General features: G+C 30.0%; 4 protein-coding genes and 2 long non-coding RNA genes across 8 annotated transcripts in view; 2 read left to right on the forward strand and 4 right to left on the reverse strand.

Annotated features, from left to right (window-relative positions):
• Window positions 1–562: 562 nt before the first annotated feature.
• On the reverse strand, window positions 563–1,563 carry LOC108740557. Its single transcript, XR_003231503.1, has 3 exons — window positions 1,262–1,563; window positions 929–1,108; window positions 563–799 (listed from the first exon to the last, which is right to left on the reverse strand). It is a non-coding gene; the product is annotated as an uncharacterized LOC108740557 (long non-coding RNA).
• A 2,013-nt stretch (window positions 1,564–3,576) lies between these two features.
• LOC112905018 lies at window positions 3,577–5,484 on the reverse strand. Its single transcript, XR_003231504.1, has 3 exons — window positions 5,263–5,484; window positions 4,945–5,061; window positions 3,577–4,285 (listed from the first exon to the last, which is right to left on the reverse strand). It is a non-coding gene; the product is annotated as an uncharacterized LOC112905018 (long non-coding RNA).
• A 1,576-nt stretch (window positions 5,485–7,060) lies between these two features.
• LOC108740998 (RUN and FYVE domain-containing protein 2) lies at window positions 7,061–17,926 on the forward strand. Of its 3 annotated transcripts, none has more exons than XM_018475561.1 (11): window positions 7,061–7,251; window positions 9,157–9,335; window positions 9,396–9,505; window positions 9,701–9,908; window positions 10,725–10,888; window positions 11,507–11,825; window positions 12,005–12,145; window positions 14,579–14,676; window positions 16,338–16,554; window positions 16,614–16,838; window positions 17,641–17,926. In XM_018475561.1, the coding sequence occupies exons 1-11, from the start codon at window positions 7,086–7,088 to the stop codon at window positions 17,776–17,778; spliced, it is 1,965 nt and encodes a 654-aa protein (XP_018331063.1). In that variant the 5' UTR covers window positions 7,061–7,085; the 3' UTR covers window positions 17,779–17,926. The 3 variants fall into 3 exon arrangements, with proteins under 3 accessions (XP_018331063.1, XP_018331072.1, XP_018331056.1); XM_018475554.2 differs by lacking the exon at window positions 7,061–7,251 and adding an exon at window positions 7,907–8,499; XM_018475570.2 differs by lacking the exons at window positions 7,061–7,251; window positions 14,579–14,676; window positions 16,338–16,554; window positions 16,614–16,838; window positions 17,641–17,926 and adding exons at window positions 7,892–8,499; window positions 12,860–14,561.
• On the reverse strand, window positions 16,943–17,634 carry LOC108741020 (chromatin accessibility complex protein 1). Its single transcript, XM_018475594.2, has 2 exons — window positions 17,291–17,634; window positions 16,943–17,233 (listed from the first exon to the last, which is right to left on the reverse strand). Exons 1-2 carry the CDS (start codon window positions 17,390–17,392, stop codon window positions 17,003–17,005), a joined length of 333 nt encoding a protein of 110 aa, XP_018331096.1. The 5' UTR covers window positions 17,393–17,634; the 3' UTR covers window positions 16,943–17,002.
• Window positions 17,927–18,116: 190 nt separating the features above from the next.
• On the forward strand, window positions 18,117–19,383 carry LOC108741014. Its single transcript, XM_018475582.2, has 4 exons — window positions 18,117–18,324; window positions 18,378–18,512; window positions 18,573–18,726; window positions 18,874–19,383. Exons 1-4 carry the CDS (start codon window positions 18,273–18,275, stop codon window positions 18,998–19,000), a joined length of 468 nt encoding a protein of 155 aa, XP_018331084.1. The 5' UTR covers window positions 18,117–18,272; the 3' UTR covers window positions 19,001–19,383.
• A 576-nt stretch (window positions 19,384–19,959) lies between these two features.
• Window positions 19,960–21,128, reverse strand: part of LOC108741105 (forkhead transcription factor HCM1-like) — an 8,799-nt gene continuing 7,630 nt past the window's right edge. The window contains exon 6 of the mRNA XM_025976527.1: window positions 19,960–20,630. Coding sequence (XP_025832312.1) covers window positions 20,443–20,630 — 188 coding nt within the window. The 3' untranslated portion in view covers window positions 19,960–20,442. The remainder of the gene's footprint in view (window positions 20,631–21,128) is intronic.

Here is a 21,128-nt window from a genome sequence, read left to right on the forward strand (position 1 = left end):
TAAATGAATGGACAAACACCATAAACCAAATGGAGGGTTACTGCTTTACCTAAACATTCAGAACAAGTATGCAGTTGTTCAACATGATAGAATGTAATAAGAATAATAATAACAGAACAGATACAACATTAACAAAATATGTTGATAAGACTTCAATTGTATAAATAGAAAAACCCAAAAATGTAAATGAATGGTCAAACACCATAAACCAAATGGAGGGTTACTGCTACACCTAAACATTCAGAACTAGTATGCAGTTGTTCAACATGATAGAATGTTTAAAAATAAGTTAATATCTTTGTACAAGCAGTAACACTCCAAAAGGTTTGTTGTTTGACTATTAATTATATTTATATTTTACAAACAAATGTAGGAGAACAGACGACTCTATGAAAGTCAATAAAAAAAGGGCGAGATAGGTTGGTAGGACACCTTCTTAGGCATGAAAGTCTAGTCAGAGACATATTAGAGGCAGAAACAGGAGTTAGGAGGGGTAGAGGTAGACCTAGATTAGATTACTCTTCGCAAATAGTTAAGGATGTGGGNATGTTATGTTCTCTCACCTTAGTAAAAAGTAGTGTTCTAAAGTTCATCAGTGTATTGAGCAAACCAAATCTAGGAATGATACCACAGACAATTTGTTATTTAAGTGGCTTTCAAATTAATTTCCAATTGTCTCTCACTCTCAGGGCCAAAATTAACTGCACAATGTTGCAAGGTGAAGACGTCAAAAGCATCGGTTTTTTCTGCAGCATCAAAATTAACTGCAATTTTCCCTCTCATTTGTTCGTTAGACAATCTATAGAAACGGACAAGAAAACATAATTAATTACCACTTTAAAAATTGTCTATTGAAGCAAGTTAGAAATGTCTAAGAGATAGAGGTGTCTGGGATTTCATTTACTATTTCTAATTGATAGTTACTTACCAGTTCACTGTCATGAATCTTTTCTACAGCAACAGCACACTGTCTTTTTATTCCCAATGGAAAAAAGGCACTTCCATGCTTTCTTTAGGACCATAAGTATACTTCTACTCAATTGAACAAATGAGGAGTGATACAACAGATGCTCCTTAATTTAATGGCATCTGGTGTTTTCTAATGTTCCTGTAAAATGAAATCAATGAAAAAGTATTCAGATACAGTTAGTTTAGCTTCCCTAGTTAAAGTAATGTTCAACCGTTTTTTCTGTTAATATCAAATAAACACACTACATACACTACATATAATACAATAATTTTAAGATATGAAGATACTTACCTATATGGTAGCACTTTTATAAGAAACTTTTTTTGATATCTTCAACTATAAAGCAGTTATTGAAGAAACCCGCTTGCTTGCGAAACCCTGTATAATATAGTATGTATGTATGCTCATCTTAATTAACTACAAGTCTCCCAGATGATAACTTAACTGATAAAACACCATAGGAGACGACTTGCTTTTTCACTTGTATTAAAATAAACTTCAATCTTCTCACTCATTTATCTTAGATAGAATCTGTAGAAATAGAGAAATAATAAATTAACTATTGTATAAAGTAAATACATAATGAAATAGAATAAAATATTTACAAAAAGGAAGTAAAATTGTAAAATTCTTACCTTTAAAATGGCGATGAGGCGTGTCTTCTTTCATAGATGCATAAAATTCATAGAAACATCTACTATATTCATAGACATATATTAATGGACGTGCCTTAGCCGTATGTCATTGTATTAATTTCTTGGCTCGAAAAGTGAGAGAGATGGCGTATGGTTTCGGCTAATGCTGTCTCTTTCATGACACGCATACGCACTATCGTGAGAGATGGATATTGTCCGAAACTTCGTTCCATGTCTTTCTTTCGTTGTACCACAATTCTAACCGCTAAGGCACGTCCATTAGTAGACGTCGATGATTATCTTAAACAGTTTCGCTGTAAAAATAAATATACTACATACATCATACTACATATGTTTACCTAAGCGACCTAATCATAACATAAATTCAATCATAGATGATCATAAATAAGAATTAAATAAAATTCATCACAGATACTGGATTATATGATGATCATATAAGATTTGAAAATCTTTGTTTTATCTATGGTTATAGATAAAAAAGAGTTCATTATTATATTATTTTGCTAATTTATTTATCCGCTGTTATACTACCCTCAAAGCAAAGGTGTATGATTTGTGATCTGTGTATATGTGATAGAAATTGACAAAATAGCCTAAATTGCCGAACAATAATGTAATCGGTAATGCAAGTTGAAATGTATGGTACGTAAAAATATAATAAATTTGTAGTTATAAATAAGGAATTATATTGTTAAAAATGCTTTTCTCCAAAAAATGAGGAATGAACTACTCTATGTATTAGTGGCTTCCGTGTTTTACAAATAATAAACAACAATGTCAAAATAGTTATAGTAGGTAAATGTTAACGTGTGCTAATTACTGCATACTGGGTACTTAATTAATTCACTTTTATGCCTTTCGTAGTAAAAATTGCCTCAATCATAATTAGAAATGTCTAGAAAAGGAATTGTAGACGTTTTTCAAACCAAAACAACCAGAAATGATCGATATGCCCAGATGTCTCATCAGGAAAAACTTATTGAACAAAAGAAGAGGGAAATTCAAGCTAAAGTGGAACAGAAGAGAAAAAGTGGAAATTCCGAGAAAAGTGAAAAAAATAAGGAGTTAGTATCTTGATATCACTAAATTTGCTAAAAAAGTTCACATAAATTGTAAATGTTTTCAGTACTAAGTCATACACTAAGAGTTACAATCAATTTTCTAATGATGGATCGTTTATGGACCAATTTAAACAAATGAAGGACAAGAAGATTGATCAGAAACTAAAATCATTTAAATTTAGCCAAGAAAAATCTCACAGGTGTGTTATACCTAATATAGTCACCATTTGTGCTTAAAAAATGATTTTGAACTTGAATTTTTTGCAATTGTATTTTTAATTTGAACATTTAATTTTTTTATTTATTTCAGTGAAGATCGTAACAGAAACAACAGATGGTCACATCGCAGACGTTCTCCTTCTCCTATCTCATCCAGACATAAATTTTCTGACAAGTTTCAAAACAATGAACCTAAAATTAGTATATCAACGTCTTATACTAATTTCATATCACAAGCCAATTTTAATGTTCAAACTTCTCAGAGTATTATTACCCCAGAGAATGCTGTTGGCCAGCCTCTCCTAAAAAATGACCAGTCTTCTTCAAATGTTACATTTCCTCCCCCTACACAAACTTCCACAACGGTCATTTCTGCCCTGCCTCTTATGTTAAATGCTCCTCCACCTCCAATAATCCAACAAAATGCCGTATTGATGCAACAACCTGCTTTACCATCTACAGCTGTCATTACTTCTGAAATTCGAACTCCCACGATAATAACATCTTTAAGTTTGCCCCCTCCTACTTCAGCAATTGGACCCCAAAATGCTCCTGATTTGACTGGAGCAACATTACCAGTTTTGGGACCTGAAAACGCTTTAAATATTCCCACTCTTCGATCCATGACTTCTGTTGAATTGGCATCTATACCATCANAAATAAATCAGATATTTTTATCCACTATTAGATATTAGGTTTTATAACTTAAACTTCATTTCTTATAATTGGAATGAAATTTGAAGACGGATTTTTTAAAAATTCAATGCTTTTTGCTGAAATAATTTGCCAAATTAAGATGTCTACGACAAAAATAACTGTTACAAATTTCTCAATCTTTGGACAGAAAATAAAAAATTCATTGCTTTGTTTTTATGATTGACACTTTACGCAAACTAAAAAAATAGAAACATTGTTTTTCTTCTTAATCATTCTCTATTTTTGATTAAGAAGTATCTATCTCCTTGAATATTATTACTTTATTATAGTTTTATGCTTTCATCACAATTTTCCCAATAAAGCTAACGTTTTTTTGTCCGCATTTTTAACTGTAAGCATCTTTCTCTATCAGAAGTCGCATAAAAAATTGTAATGTACAGGACAGAAGGTAAAAATACCGATACTAGAGAAATATACAAAACAAAGTAAAAAAAATCATTTACATTTACATTTACAGTGTTAAGTGTCATAAAATCATAATTATTTTCATATACGCTTATGTACTAAATAAAATAAAATTATTTTATTAATATCCAAAAATGTAGTTGGTTAAAAGTTTCGACTCGCACTGTAACATTGCTATCATAGTAATTTGTTTTCAAATACACGAAACGTTTAAAACGTTGGCGACAGCTCGTCCTTGACTTAGGCAACCCAATTCACTGCAAAGTATTCTGAGCGTTAGGCTGCAGTAGCAGTTCTGAATTCCTTTATTTATTAAGAGAACGTACCCATAGTACGCAACCCATTTTCTTTATAATTTTTTACCCCCTCGGTTACCATTCGTATTATATGCCAAGACCCCCCTCCCCTATTAGTTTCCACGTAGTAACTCATCAATACGGTTTTAAACCATTTCTTGCAAACAGAAAGTTTTGAATATAGCGCGAAATTTCCTTAAAAGATATTGACTACGTAACGAAAATCTAAGCCCACCGCCTCTGTGACCAAAAAACTACTCGGTAATACTAGTAAGGTATAAATTTTTCTAAACATTTTAGAATTTTCTGACTTCCGCGACCTGAATTATCTTTTTTTAGCATCCTGAACATACGCCAGTCGTTAAAATTTTTTTTTGAATTGGAGCCACTCGAGTACAAATAACTAAACTTTTTATAATTGCAACAAAAATAAATGTTTATGTTTGATGTACAGATTATTCAGTTATAACTGCAATGTAACGGAATTTCGTTCTGTACGATTGCAATAATTGGTGGATTAAAGTAGCCCGAAAAGTGATATGTATATTATTGAATCAAAGTTTAGCAAGAAAACTGAAGGTAAGGTTCGATTTTTAAATTATTAAGAACTAAAATCTCACCCAAAGTATTCCATAGTTTCATATTAGTACAGGAGGCACAATACGTTTCGAAAAACCTCTTCACAACAGTAATGGTGTTGCATCATGGCTTAGACATGTTCCTTAGTATTCTAAAGCCTGTAAAAAAAAAACAACAAATATTTTAATTAATTTTATAGCGTTTAAATAATCTTTCCATATACATATTTAATTCATTTATTTATTACAATACATAATTTATTTCCAACTTTAAAGAACCGTTTACGAAACAGTTATCCGGATGTTTGAAACAAATAACATCAATTACGTATTTGTTTTAAATATTTTTAGCCAACTTACCTATCCACTGCAAGAACATTTAAGGTTTTCGATTAGTAAGGAATTACTCTGTTTTTGTAGGTTGAACTACTAAAGGAAAATTTCGTTTGGAGAAAGCCGGAAAAATATATACTCTGAAGTGTATCTGTAAAAAGAAAAGAATAAATGAAAGCCAAAAATAATCGTTTTGTAGAACAAAAAAGATTAATAAAAACGGTAATTTTGTTACCAAAATATGTACCTGATACAACTGAATTATTTTACAAAATCAATTTGTTTGTACCTAACTGATACTTATTATTTTTCACTAAATCAAGCGATATTCATAAACAAGTTTCTATGCTTTTCCTAGATTAATTNTAATAATATAAATAATTTATTTCTATACCTGAAGCATTTAAATGTGCTTTATATTTTTCAAACTTTTATACGTCTGGATAAATCACCCACCGACAATAATTCATTAAAAAATAACTAAAAGCAATATTATTTAAAAAAAAATTGCGGTATTGGAAACAATTTTATTACTAATTCTAAACAATGGTAGTACTAAATCGCTGTGAATACAAACACTTCTGCAAGGGAAAACTGGAAAAAGACAAGGGAAATTATGTAGAAGAAAAATATCTCATATGCAACCATACACGCACTAGTGTAAATTCGATTGCATACTGCTAATTGCTCAAAATTGTAACATTTAAAACCAGTTTTCGCGCCTATAAAAATGCAAAAATACAATTGATGTTTTTTAAATCGATAATAGAACGAACCAGGAAAATCTTGAAAAAATATTAATATTATCTCAAAAGGTAGTGTCCATAATAAATCCCCTAAAATAATTATATATATCAAATTGACATAAAAGCTTTTATTCCATTGTCTGAAACAACAATCACCAAAATCATTAAAATGATCATTTTATAATTATTTCGAACTACCAGACAAAATGACAAAATGTTACAAGCAACATCAGAACACTTTAAACATTTTTAGTAGAACAAGAAAAAAGCCAAATTTAAAATTTAATAGCACAGAAATATACTTTTGATATTGCCCCCTAATGTGCACATAAATATAAAAAGTAACAAATTACCTCAAATAAGCATTTACCAATTTGCCGTTTTAAACTTTTGAAATTGTCGATCCGGAGCTTTCCGGAATGGGCCGAATGTTTCCGATGATTCCTGGTGTTGTCTATGTTTAGTTTATTTCAACAGTTTATTTATGGTATTTCGAGAATCATAGATAATACCCATAGTTGATTAATACCAATGAACTTTAATTTAACCACGTTGAACTATTATCTACAATAAATAATATAAGAATAAATTTCGCTTACCATAATAGCTTTGCCTTTAAATGCAAATGAGGCGCAATCGATTGGCGTCAAGGAAATTATAATAGCTTCAAAAGGTTTTGAATAAATGGACACTGAATTTCTCTTAGCGCCTGAAGAAATTTTCTTTTTTAAAGAAAACTAATGATTGCAGAATTATGCTACCTACATATTTAGAACCTGCACAATTCAAGTAAAGTTTAAATCAGCGAATTATTTATATCGGGTTCGTTATAAGTGGGTGGATCAGTGAGTCTGAAAAACATCTTCACTAAAAAGGATAGCAAATGTACAGCCCCCTATGCGATAAGTGACTGTACATAAATTTCGGTTTTATCAGTTATCAAACTAAAACAAACAAAACAAATTGCATATTCCCAGACTAGTCAGAGGACCAACGTTAGTGTTAATTATCATAGATATGTTTATTATTCCGCTTGTATTTTATTGGGGCCAACTTCACTCTTGTTTGGAACAGCTGATTGTTATAAATATGTCAACCTAAAATATGGCTGCTGCAAGTAGTGAAGGTTCACCAACAACTCCTGTTTTTAATAATGTCTCAAATGATAGAAATTTTTCTCGATCTTCATCATTATCCTCTGTTTTTGACGATTTTCAATGGACACCTCTACTTACTTCACGTTCGAAAAAGAAAAATAAGGCATTCAAAGGTACGCTTGTAATAATAAGTTTCACCAAATGTTAGTTTAAGTAGGTATTAAATACTGGAATTTATTAAAAAGCCCTTAAATATTTTGAAGACGCAGTGCTGGTAAAGATATTGCTATTTTATCACATATTGATTTTTTATTTCAGTAGTAATGTTTTCGAATGTTAATTGTGTAAGGAGGAATCAAATTTTAAGAATCAGTCTCTTTTTAGAAATATATATTTGTAGTTAAATTTTATTTGGTTAGTGATACAATTCTAAAGTGAAATTCATCAATTCAGTAAACTATCATATTACCAATAGCTGTTCTTGTCAATTTTTGTACCATTCAGCTAAGTGAGGTACCAATTTTTTTCTTTAAGATTATAGGTTCCGATAATTTATGAAAATCATATTTTAGAATCTGATTGTGAGTGGTACCTTCACTCGTATAATATGAAATATATAAACCTATATATATATATAATGGGAAAGTAAAAAAAATTGCGAAGATTCAAAAAATGCCTCCCCAAAAATAATTGTATCTAACTACGGTTATAAATAATTTCAACTTGTNAAATTTTGTGCAACGTTTTTAAAACGAGAAAATTAATTGTAGTATTCAAAACTGAAATAATTAAAGTTATGTGTTTTAGTATTTCCTCTTTTAATTTTTGTTGCCACAATTTTTAATTTCGGTTCGTTCTTGATGTAATATATATCACATATTTATTTAGCTTAATAGTTTATGCTTATTATGCCTACAACATTTAATACGTAATGTAATAATTAAAATCTTACATAATAAAGTTACTTATTTAATGTTATGTTTACAAAAACTAAAATATTCAGACAGGCATTTGTATAAAATAAAAGGTGGCAGCACATTGGGGTGTGTTATATTGATTTTCTTATGCTCTCTTGGGTATATATTTTAATGTCACTGAATCAATAACAGAATTTTTGCTGTAACGACCTTTTGACCAGACAGTGCCGGTTGCTTTTAGTCGCTGTTTTTAAAAAGTAATATTTGATAGAAGTGATGTGATTTAAATCCAGTTGTATTTGCTCTTGAGAGCAATAAATATGGTAGAGGTGACTAACAATGCGATGGAACAAGACATGGCTGGGGCCCAAGACACTATTTATCTTTGTAATTTTCGCGTCTCAGTTGACGGCGAATGGCTCTGTTTAAAAGAACTGCAAGATGTTGAATTTAACATGCAAAACTATTCTCCACCATCACCTGACGTTCCAATACACTCTTTTGGTATCTATTCATTTGTTTGAAACTATTTTCTGTGTTTAAAGAGTTCACAACGTATTGCCCTGAATTGCTACGATTTTCTGAATAATAATGTTTTTTTAGTTTGATTTTTATATGTATAATATCCATAATCACTTTAAAACTGTTTTCAGTCTCTATTTCTTCTACAACTTTCATTAAAAATTGGAAACTTTTTTTTGCCTTTACCTACTTTATATTCATAGGATATTTTTGTATACACTCATATATCTGTAATTACTGTAATTTATTGGACTGAATTATTGCAATTATGCAAAACCTACATATGCAATCGCTAGTTGCAAAATAAAACTGTAACTTTTGATAACCAGATTTATAAACTCTGGTTCAAGAAACGACTAGTAAATTTATAGTAATATAGTTTCAAGTTTGTTTTTGAATTTTTTTTTAATTTTTTTATACAATTATTAACCAAATAAACTTAGCGATCTTTTTTTGCGTCGTAATCAAAAGTTGTCGAAAAAGCAAATAACAGAATTTAATTGAATAGATGTGGTAGTAATTTATTTGTTAAAATTGGTTTGAAATTAAAAAATCAGACGTTTAAATAGAATAATCATTCTGGTTCTTTGAAGTAGATAAAGTAGTGACTCTGATTTGCCATTCTGTTTTCTATTTTAGGTAGAGATCCTGTGGCTATAGAAAGAAGCAATCTCCTGAATATCAGTAAATTGGTAGTGAAGGAACTGATAGAACAGTCTCTTAGATATGGAAGGATGCTTGATTCTGACCATATGCCCTTGCAACACTTTTTTATCGTTTTAGAACATGTTTTAAGGCATGGACTACGGTTAAAAAAGGTATAGATATTGTATGAAATGATTTTGTCATTATATTATCTTACAGTCTAGGGGTTTTAGGGTCTGTTGGGTCCTAGAAAGGAACTTTGGGACATTTTACAACTGGTAGAGAAATATGCTCCTGAAGCACAAGACATTACTTCTAGTGTTCGCGATTTACCAACAGTACGGTAAGTTTACTTTTATTTGTCAAATTTTTATTTTTATGGCCGGTCGTCCCGCACTCTTTTTTAACAAGCGTAGTCTTTTAAGTTTTTCAATTGACGTATTTGTTTCCGTTTGTATTGCGTATATTAAACGAATATCTTTTATTGAGCAATTTTCTAATTTACTCCTTTCCTGTCAATTAATTTATTTCAAAATAGAACACACATGGGTCGCGCCCGCGCCTGGCTCAGACTCGCTCTTATGCAGAAGAAACTTGCTGATTATCTGAAGGTGTTGATCGATCATAAGGACGAAACGCTGGTCGAATTCTACGAACCTGACGCGTTGATGTTAAGTGACGAAGTAATCATCATTATTGGATTATTGGTTGGACTGAACGTTATTGATTGCAATTTATGTGTAAAAGTGAGTAATTAGTTTTCTATTTCTTTAAATATTTAGTACGGCAAAAGTTGATTAAAAAAGTTTTTTAGTTAGACTTAAGTAAAAAATGAGGTTGTTCAACTCAAACTGTGTTTTGAGCTTAAAACAATAAACCGCAACTAATGAAGCTACATAAAAATAAATTATTTGCATTAAAAAATATAAAAATATATTAACTGTATCAAAGCAATAAATCGGCCTCTTATCAATCTTTGAGGTCTAAGTTCGCGTTAGGATTTAAAAAGAGAAAGAACATTAGTCTTTCTATTTTTCAAAAATAAACATTTCATCCTATTTTCGTTTTGTTATTTTTAGGTTCCAACATTATTAGTGTTTTATATTTAGTGTGAATAAAATTAATTTCATGCATTTGAAACAAATAAGATGGTTTAATTCTGTTATAAAACGGCTAGTAAATTTTGTGCAACGTTTTATATCAATGTAAAGTAAAAAAATTGATGCACTTTAGCATTTTAATGCCTATTCTTGTTTTTTTTTACGTCACTTATAATAACTCAGAAGTTTTAATTTCCTTATTAGTCTCTTATACATACGTATACATTGCGATTGTATATCTATGACAATGGTAAAAAGCAACACCTTTTAAAACGCGATATTTTGCTTGCTGACCAAGCTAAATGTGTAGACATGAAATAATGTACTTATCGCCTGAACCGTTAGTATATTTTCACATACATAAGTGTGCTATTAAACTCAGTCACGTACTGATAAAACTACCATATTACCTATGTTTTAAAAATCTAGAAAGTGACGTTCTATTTATTATAATTGAATTAGGAAGAAGATTTAGATTGTCCGCAAGGGGTTATTGATTTTTCGTTGTACTTAAGATCTTCAAATCAGGTAACAGAAGAAGAAAATAATGAGGAACAGGGTGACGATAATATGATAACTGTTCTGGACCAAAAAAGTTATATGGAAGAACTTAACAGGCATTTAAAGTAAGGAGGTGGCACTTTTTTTATTTAATTATTATTTTTCATTTTTGTTGTTTTTATTTAAATACATAAATAAATCAGTAAAACCTAAAATTCCATACAAAAAACCAAAAGGCGTTTCGATACCTACAGTTCGGTCATAGTCAGAAGCTAGATTAATCTAACGATAAATTCTAAATCTTATTATACAGTTAAAACCCCTTTTTAATCGTAACACATTTAGAAGATACGAATTTCACACATTTGATTATTTTTGTATTTACATATATATACGGATTAGGTGCATCGTTTTAACACTTACGAATACAGGTGTACGAATTTTATTTTAATTTAGTTTATCGGTTATGTGAGAACTATCAATGTTTATTTATTTGCGCAAATAAATATCCTATCTATTTCGAAAATATATTTTAAATGTGAATGAATCACGCAAATTTTGTTGGTAGAATTGATTACATACTAAGTTAAATATTAAATATAGATAACAAAATCGTACACAAACAACATTAAAGCGCTGTTTAGTTAAGCCATTGCAAGAGAACGCCACAGGTTTTCAACGTGTTTTAATGATAACAATTTAAGCCAAATTAAGTTTATTTCAAAAAATGCTGTTTTAACTAGTGCAACTGTGACAAATCTTCAGTCAAAAGTGGAATCTTTGACCACAGAAAACGCTCTTATAAAAGAAGATCTTTCAATTACAAAGAATAGTTTGTACAATATTTACGAAGAAAACCGATTACTGAGGAAGGAACTTGGAAAAGAAGATCCTGGTGATAAAAAACAGAATAGTATGAAATCGAAACGGGATTCCAGCAGTAGTTCTGATAACAACGAGGCAGGAGCAAGAAACGACACTGTCGTAATCGAAGATTTAAAGAAACAACTTGAAGAGGAACACAATGCCAGGCAAGAAGCAGAAAAAGAACTGGATTTACAGGTATGATTATTAAGCAATCTTTTTAACAAATTTAAAATAATTAAATATTAATGACTGGTCAATAATATGTATTACATCAGATTTTTAAATACCCAGTTTTAAATTATTTATCAATAAAATTGCAATCATATAGATATATTAGCTGTTTGTACCTGTACAATAAATGTTTCCTTTTCTAGATGTGTCTTAAGGCTGAAATGGAAGTGGCAATGAAGCTTTTGGAAAAGGATATTCATGAAAAACAAGACACAATTATTTCTCTACGAAGACAACTTGAAGAGATCAAACTCATTAATTTAGAGATGTACAAAAAACTGCAAGTAAGTAAATTTTTCTAGTCCATCTATGGATACGTTTAGATTTGGGTTTTAGGTTTTTTTTTTAATATCATTATTTAAATATACGTGTTGATTTATTTTTAACAAAGTGGAACAGTGTGGAAAAATGTGGTTTATTAAAGATATATTGTTTTTTAAATTTGAATATTCATAATAAATAAATAAAAGGATTACCTATCATCTCGTCTGAGATATAAAGTTAGCAATTACTTTGAGTAAAATGCATTTCAAATAATGGTCTCATAAAAAGAATCAAGTTAAAATATTAAAAAAATACATGTTAAAGAAGTCAGATTCCTGTTGTAAAAAAAGCATTTTTTTTTCAATTTATCGAATTAAGTTTGATAATCCACACTGTAACCTTTACTGTGAATCGCATTGTATATTACGTTTATAGTGTTAGAATTTTGTGAAACGACTATGTATGTTTGTAATTCTTGTGTAAGAGTATTTTTAACTTTAATGCGTCATGTTTCTTTTAAATTAAAAATGTTGCATGTATTTCGTAAAAGTTATCTTTTCGTTTTCCTTATTTATTAATTAATTAATATTAATTGTATCTTTGAGACGAAAAAAAAAAAATTATGTAATTGAATATTTTGATCATACCATTTGCACCATTGTCAGTCATCATGTTCACAAAGCGATTGGGGGTCATTTTTCGTGGGTTTGACGGTGGTTGGTGGTAATTTGCAGGAATGCGAAGTGGAACTGACTCAAAAGGGCGAGATGGTCAGTCGCCTTCAGGCCAAAGCCGGTCAAATCGGCAAAATCCTGAACAATCTTGAAAAGTACAATCATTTAATAAAAGAAGCCGAACACGACAAGAAGCACTGCGATCGAAAAGTTCTTGATCGCAAACGAATGTCTTTGCCCAAGAGCCTTTCGAAAGACAGTTGCTTGAAAATTGTACATCAACAGAAAAGCTCATTGCCGAACGAACTTAACGAGAATGAACCTAACACTAGCAGCGTTAATACGGGTAACAATGAAAACGCGACAAATTTAAATCAAATAAAAGAAATGGAAAGTAGTGTTAACGAAAACGTTGATGATACTGGGAAAATAGTCACGTCTGATAGCAAAGACGACGTTAGCGATTTTGAAATCGTCAATGCTGGTAACAGCTCTTCTGTAACGCCGGAAGTTGAGGAAAAAAATATTCGCGATAAAAAAATTTAAATGTCTATACTACTAAAAAAATATTCTGGTCTTGTATCGCTTGTTCAAAAATAATAAATTTCAGTGTTATTCTTCGGAAATTTATCATTAAAAAAGTACGATATTGAGCTTACAATGGATTTCAACTAAGGTTTCCAAATCCCGGGACCGAAAGATATTTGGGACGGGTATCAAATTTTATGTCCCAGCATTTGTCCTGAAAATCTCGAAAATGGTCCCGAAATCGATATACATATAATCAAAGTACGTGGGTGGCACTCATTGCTCAAAAAATATGAGATATTGAACATTATTTGATACTAAAATAAGACTTTCGGTAAACCCTCTAATTCCTTTAGACAATTTACCAGTTTTGTTGCGTTGACAGATTACTCGCTTAGTGGGGATGTATTCATGACGTGATCATAAATTCGGGATATTTAAGATTTTGGGACTATTTCTAAAATCCTGGGACCATATTTTTTGGACAAAATCTTGGGACTGGAAACCCTAATTTCAACAGTTTTATGTAGTTCCTGCTTACTTTGATAACATGCTTTAAACTCATTGTATCATTAGTGCTAATATTTAACACCACTTCCCTTGTGACATGAGACCTCCTTTTATTTAATCTGTCTAACAGTTCGTATTCAGTATTGCTAATTTTTTTATTTTTGTGTTTTATTTATTAATAATAACAAACAAATGTTTTCAAAGTGTAACTTTCATAAATAACTACAAACTGTTTCTTTTATGTAATTGGAAATAGATTCAAATTAATTACATGTTGTTTGCGATGATTATGGTGCTGTTCACTATTTATTATAACGTAATTATGATATTGTTTAAAGAAGTATGAACTTCTGTGCTGGTTTATATTTTAATATTTAATTTGTTGGCTCTACGGTTTCTTAAATGTCTTGTTTATTGCGTTTTTTCGCGAATGAAAAGAATCTTTTATTTTATATCATCTAATTATTAAATTGAAACTAATTATTGTAATTTGTTAATGGGATCTAAAAAGTGATAAAACATTCCGGTATTAATTTAATTGTGGTGTTTTTTTATCCGTATGAAACACTGTTATATGCAGTAAACTTTTATAACATTATGGTATGCTAACTAATCGTAAAGTGGAAAAGATTTGAATAAAAGCATTATGGAGCCAATAAATTGATTAAATATTAAAATGCATTGAATTTATTGTATGCAATGTAACAGAAAATGTCATATATAAGTGTAGGCTTCTTTCAGGAATGTGAGGGCTCACTTAAGCATAAAACGGAATTTGTGTCGAAACTTGAAGCTAAAATACAATCTATGACCGAATCAATGCAAATTCTTGAGACAAAGTAGGTAAATTTTATGGTTTTTTGATATTTGGGAATGAGGGTGATGGAGCTTTATTTAGGTGGTGGTCACGATAGAATTAAAATTACAAAATATTTCAACAAGAACATCATTTTTACGATAGAAAAATATCGTGACCGCTTACTATCTAATGAATACGCCGTTTTCTGTGAGTCTAGATAAGAATATTAAAAATAAAAAAAAACAACGAGCAAAATTTTTGCAAAAATATTAAAGTGCAGTATTGATTGAAACGATTTCATATTTTCAGTATTAATTTTTTGATGAAAACTGTGTAATATAATTTATAATAACTAATAAATTTATAGATAATTCGTAAAGTATTAGAACATGTGCACGGATTTGTGTCGTGAACAGATCGAACGGTTGACAGCTATGTCTTCTTTCTCTTCTCCCTCCCTAACTTCCGGTTTTGTGTCTGTTGCATTCACGAAATTCATACGAATTTACCGAGCGACAAGATGTTACACAGTAAAAAGAAACTACTATTATTCTTTTTATCTACTCAACTTATTAAATTTGGTCTATCCGTTTCATTTTTGTTTTATCAAATGTAAAAATTCTTTGGATGGGAAAACTACTTTTGTAGATTCAGTGGTTAATTTTGTATAATACGTACAATAAATCTAAACTCTCAGAAATATACTAACTGCTTGAGTGTTTTGTAGCTTTTTTGCCTTATGTAAAGATATAGGAAATTAATTCCTTTAGCAGTATTGCTTATTTTCATTAAGGAAAAAGTTACAAAGTGCTATAATCGGATAATGAGTAACTTAACATGTTTAAAACAAAAAAGAAAGAATGCTTAGAAAGCATGGAAGTATTGGCAAACCTTCACTACTGCAGCAGCTTTTAAAAAATTAATAACTGTAGTTTTAAGACATACTAACGTATTTACATATATAATCGACACGTTATTGTAATCCAGCTAAAATGTATAGCAAAGTATTAACACTGATTGATGAATAATTTTCAAATAGACTTTTCTCAATGATTTTAAAAGAGGGGGCACGAGAAAAATCTGTTTGATTTCTAATCTTTATTAACAATTTCCTAATATGTATGGAACGTCGACTTGTTTGTAACTATTTAATTTGTAGAGTTTCTAAGCTTCAAGTGCTTCAAATCAATAAATTATTTTTGAAATTCTACGTGTTTCATTATAAAACTTGCCTCTTGTTTTGTACTTATAATTTTTTTGATTTAGTAGTGGGTTTGCCTTACTTTCAATGTTTTTTATTATTTGTTTCCCCTATTGCATGCCCATTTATTTATGTCCTTGTACTTTTATTTTTCATTTCAAAATGTTCCAATTACCTCCAAATGAGGAAAACAAAAACAGAATCAACTTTTTCTAATTTAAAAACTTTTTTTAAACATTGAGTGCAATGAACATTTTGAAATGTAGTTTGCACAGAATTGTCACTCCTTTCTACCTTTAGCAAATTTTCGTATTTCCCAAAAATTACCACATTTCAGATTCCTAACTATTTGTGAACAGTAATCTAGTCTAGGTCTTCATTTGACCATTTCTTCTGCTAATATGTTTTTAACTAACCGTTTATGCCTTATCTCTCCTATTCCTTATTGGCTTATGTACATAATTTGTTTTATTTTTAATAAAATGATAAAACCATAACAGGTATAGAGATAGTGAGTCAGCTAGGCTTAATATGGAACGGAAAAGAAGAGAATTGGATGTTCAAGCTGCTCATCAAGAAGAATTAACTAGTACATATGAAGGTGATTTAAAAGTTGAAAGAGATTGGCGCATCTCCCTACAGGAAACGTTACAACAGGAAAGAGAACGCACGTCGAAGTTGCAACAGGAATTAACACACCTTAGAACAATAGCGCAGGTACAAAATACTAAAAAGTAACATTCTTTTAGATTACATTTGGAATAAAATTGTTTTAGAAATATGCATCTATTCAAGAAGAGTATTATAATTTGAAAGAGCACTGCTTAGAACAAGAGCAAACATTGGAGGAGCTTGGGAGTCAGTTGAGTGCCAGTAAATTGCAATTATCAGATCTGAAGGAGGAAGTTGGCAAAACGAAAATGGAAGGGACTTGGGTCAAAGATAAGGACATTACACACTGCAGGTCTTGCAACAAGGAATTCAATGTTACAAGAAGAAAGGTACATTCTTAAAGTTCTTTTGGAAAGACTAACTAAGATTTTCTTTTCTTTTGTTATTGTTTCCCTGAAATCTAGTATTTGTCTATGGGATATTTAAAGTCTTCTTAATTGATAAGAAATAACAGCGATTCTTTATTTATCTTACCATTAAGTTGATAAAGCATTTACTGTACAATACTTCTATTTGCTGGATCTTGATTTTTCCCATTTGTTATTTTTTCCTTCTGTAGTAACTTCTTGTAGTCCCCCACAGTTATTTTTTTTGGGATTATTTCTCTTAGAAATTCATATTTCTCACAATCATGAACAACGTCTGAGACATGTGTATAGGTTATTGTGTGTGCTGGCCGTGAACTTCTAAACACCTCGTTTGATAAACCTTTCAGAAAACCTTCCTAAGAACCATTCAAAGTAAAAATTAAGTAAAAACAGTAATTCATGTTTAGACTTACAGTTGCTTTAGCAAGCGACAATACTGCTTCTTTATGAACGCTTTCTACGTCCGCAGAACTTCTCATTATTGTTTTAACTCGACTCATTGGCAAGTGGGTCATTTTGCCTATACTAAATTAAAATTTTGCAATAAATTTATTTAAAATGAGTAAACAAAGCTACATTACAGTTATGGTTAGGTTTATTGTTTTTATTAGTATCGCCACTTCACAAACCTAAAAATCCCTAGAAACTCGTTACGGTGATATACCGGGTTTATTAAAAACAATTATAAATAAATTCCTTTTGCCTAAAACAAAATAGTGGGAAATACAACAAGTTGGTTCTCTTATTAATTGTATTTTTACAGCATCATTGTCGTAATTGTGGGGAAATATTTTGCAAAGCTTGCTCAGATAATTCCATGTCACTTCCATCATCGGCAAAGCCTGTACGGGTGTGTGATACTTGTTTCGTCCTATTAGTAGGAAGACAGCCTGTGATGTAAATTTTCGTAATCAGTATATGTATTAAATATTTTTATTGTACATAAAGTGCATGCTGTAATTTTAAAAACTTCTTATGTAATCGGTGTGTAAGCTTTAACTTGTTTTAAGTGATATAATTATTTTAATACAGATCAGTTGTTAATTTTTTAATTTCTTTCTTTTAAGCCCTTTTATTAAACCATAAAATTATGCATAATAATGGTTCGTTTCAAAATTAAATTTTCTTTTTCTACTTACGTTAGTAGTAAACATTTTTGAGCCCATACGGTATATAGAATAATAGAATTAAGACCACTGCTGCCAACATTGAGATATCATGAAGATATCTTTATTATAGTAATCTATGATTATAGTTTATATTTACAAACGTTATTTTTGTTGTCGGAATTCATTGGAGGTTAGAAGGTGGAAAAAAGTGTTATTTTTTGTTTAAATTAGTTATTAGTTAAATATTTTATATAAAAGCCTAATTAACTGTTTTTACATAAATAAAATGGAGAAGTTTATAATTTTTTCAACAGTTTTGTGTTTTTTGTTTAAACTAGGTAAGCAATAAATTTGGGTGTGGTTTATTTAGTCATCAATTAAATTATTTTAGGAAATTCATTATGGTGTTATGAATGTGTTAGCACTCAACCAGGGTGCGGGACACCTTTTAATTGGTGGATGATGTGGACTAATGTTTGTCCAGAAGATGATGATGTTTGTGTGAAAATTATCGAAAGAAAAGGAGGTGATTTATTAAGCACTGCTCTTTTAACTACCATTTTACTAACTGCGATCCATTTTTCAGCTCAAGAAGTTATAACAAGATCTTGCTTGAGTACTCAACAAGCTCAGCGTAGTGATATTCCAGCAGATAAGTACGAAGGTTGCAGAAAGGCAGCTGTGGATTTGAAACTTTCAAATTATGTTAATAACTCTGTGAAGGAGCTTGATATTTACAGGTACAGGTTTTTATTACTATACCTAGACTTATAATCATAATTGTTTCAAATTTAAGTAAAGTATTCATTCAGTATTATCATCTTATGTACCTTTTCATATTAATAATCAAATACACTTTTGCTAAGCATAATTGTCTGGTGTTTCAGAAATTATTATGATGAGACAATTTGGTGTTTCTGTTTTTTGGATCACCGGTGCAATAATTCCTTTGTACATCTTCCGTCAGTCTTTGTTCTTATATTAAGCACAACATTTGTTTTACTGCAAAGATGATACTTTTTTATAATTTGACTTGGATAATTATTTAGAATCTCAAATGAGTATTTACATGTATTGATATTAATGTAATGCCGTCCATATTTTTTAGGTAAGTTTTATTTTTTTTATGTTTCTAATCTAATACTTTTTTGTAATTTAATTTTAATGATTACTAAGATTCTTAAATAAGCATTTTTCATGTATCAATTTTAATGTAATACCGTCCACATTTTTAGGTAAGTTTTATCTTTTTATGTTTTTAATCTAATACATATCCAAAGATAAACATTCCTATTCGAGCAAATTAAAGTACCTGTTATAAACTCGTTTTTAATATGAAAATATGTATATTCAGACACAGTAATTAATTGAATAAATGATCATTTATTTGTTTTTTTCTCATAGTCTAACTCTTAATTGTTTGTGTTATAGATTTAGAAAGAAAAGTAATGCAACAGTATAGGTGTTGCATTCAACTTGAAGTTGTTTCCCTAGGAAATAAAAGTATAATGTATTTTAAAATAATACTGTAGGCGATTTGGTTAACTTCCACTTGATTATTAATGATTATGCATTATAAATCGAATTAATTAAGTAAAACATAATCTATATATAAATAATTTTANAACTTACTATTGCAGTTATACATACAAACGCAAAAAAGGGTTTTCTCAATGTGTTTGATAAATAATGGTTTTTATTGAGTATTGACAATTAGTTTGTTATTAGATGCACTTTGGACATTTATAACTGTAGTAGAGGAAAGTACTGTGGATTTGGCTTATCAGTTGTCTCACATGCGAGATCTGGGTTCACCGGTTTCTGTACAGACACCTGCTCCCAACCCCTTTGTACAGCCGAGAAGTCATATGGACAATATTAAGGTTAATAAATACTTAAATAATAATTAGTTACACTTTCTATTATCAATGTGACTCCCAAACTGGTTCAGTAGCGGACTTTTTTTAAGTTTGTAAAATTTGGTTGAAAACGTTTACGCATTTTTATTTGGAGCTGTAGCACTCCATTTGAAAAAGTTATTATGTAGCAAAACAATTGTGGCCTCTGGATAAATTGTAAAAATTTATACTTGCAAGTTATATTTATATATTAAGCTATGAATTTTCATCAAGTAAATGGCGATTATATCATATAATTAAATGTATAGATTACTTATCTGACGCTAATCATTTTGTTTTTTTAATCGTAGGTTCATGTTCCCATATGACTTAAGTTCAAGTATTGGGGGCGAGTTTTTTAAGAAAGCAGGCAAAAATTAAAGTGAATGTAATTTAATTCAATATGCAAAAAGTTATGTGCTCTACAGTAACTTGAAACAAGACGATAAAAAACGTGTTCTAAACTTAAACACTATCTCGTGCCCAAAATGAAAGTTCAAGTAGCGTTAGAAATTTCGTTTGTATCCAATCTTCTTTTCTTTTTTTTCTTGTATATTCTCATTGATCGCCTTGCAATTCATAACATTGAAAATTAAGATCGTCGTATAAATTGGCGCTGTTGATAAGTTCACTTTCCGCAATGTTTAAACCGAGTGTGTTTGGATTTAGATCGGTTATGAGGTAATCCCCGGTTAGTCCACATTCTTCGGCCACTTGTTCTTTCGAAACTGGAGGACAAAGAAAATCTAAAACGAAAAAATAGTTACCATTTTGCAGTATCCCAAACTTTTTTTTTTGAAGAAAGATCGATTAGTTATTTTCAAAATTCAAAGAGTTGTCTTCCTTTTTAGTATCTTTTTTGTTGCATTTGTGTACAGTATTCGATTTGTTGCAACTGAAACATGCCAGGCATGTCTAGTTACTTCTATTAGCAGCAAAGAAAATATGTCATAATTGGCCAATCACCTCATTTATTAATTATAAGACAATTATCAATTAAAAAACGTCAAAAGTAAATATTCCTTTAAATTTTACAAATAATTAAATGGCGTAATTTTTGCCTTAAAAAATTTACCGTTAGTTTAAATAATGTTATGTAATAATATTTATTTTTTAAATTGTGTTTAATAAGTTTTTAAGGCGCCTAAATTAAAACATACCTATTGAGCATACTTGGTAAGGACATAAAACAAAGAAGAAAGTATTCGTTAGTATTGAAAAGAAATTGTTAACAAATTATCTAC

The sequence above is a fragment of the Agrilus planipennis genome, unplaced genomic scaffold (genome assembly GCF_000699045.2).
Source record: "Agrilus planipennis isolate EAB-ADULT unplaced genomic scaffold, Apla_2.0 scaffold21, whole genome shotgun sequence".
Lineage (NCBI taxonomy): Eukaryota > Metazoa > Arthropoda > Insecta > Coleoptera > Buprestidae > Agrilus > Agrilus planipennis.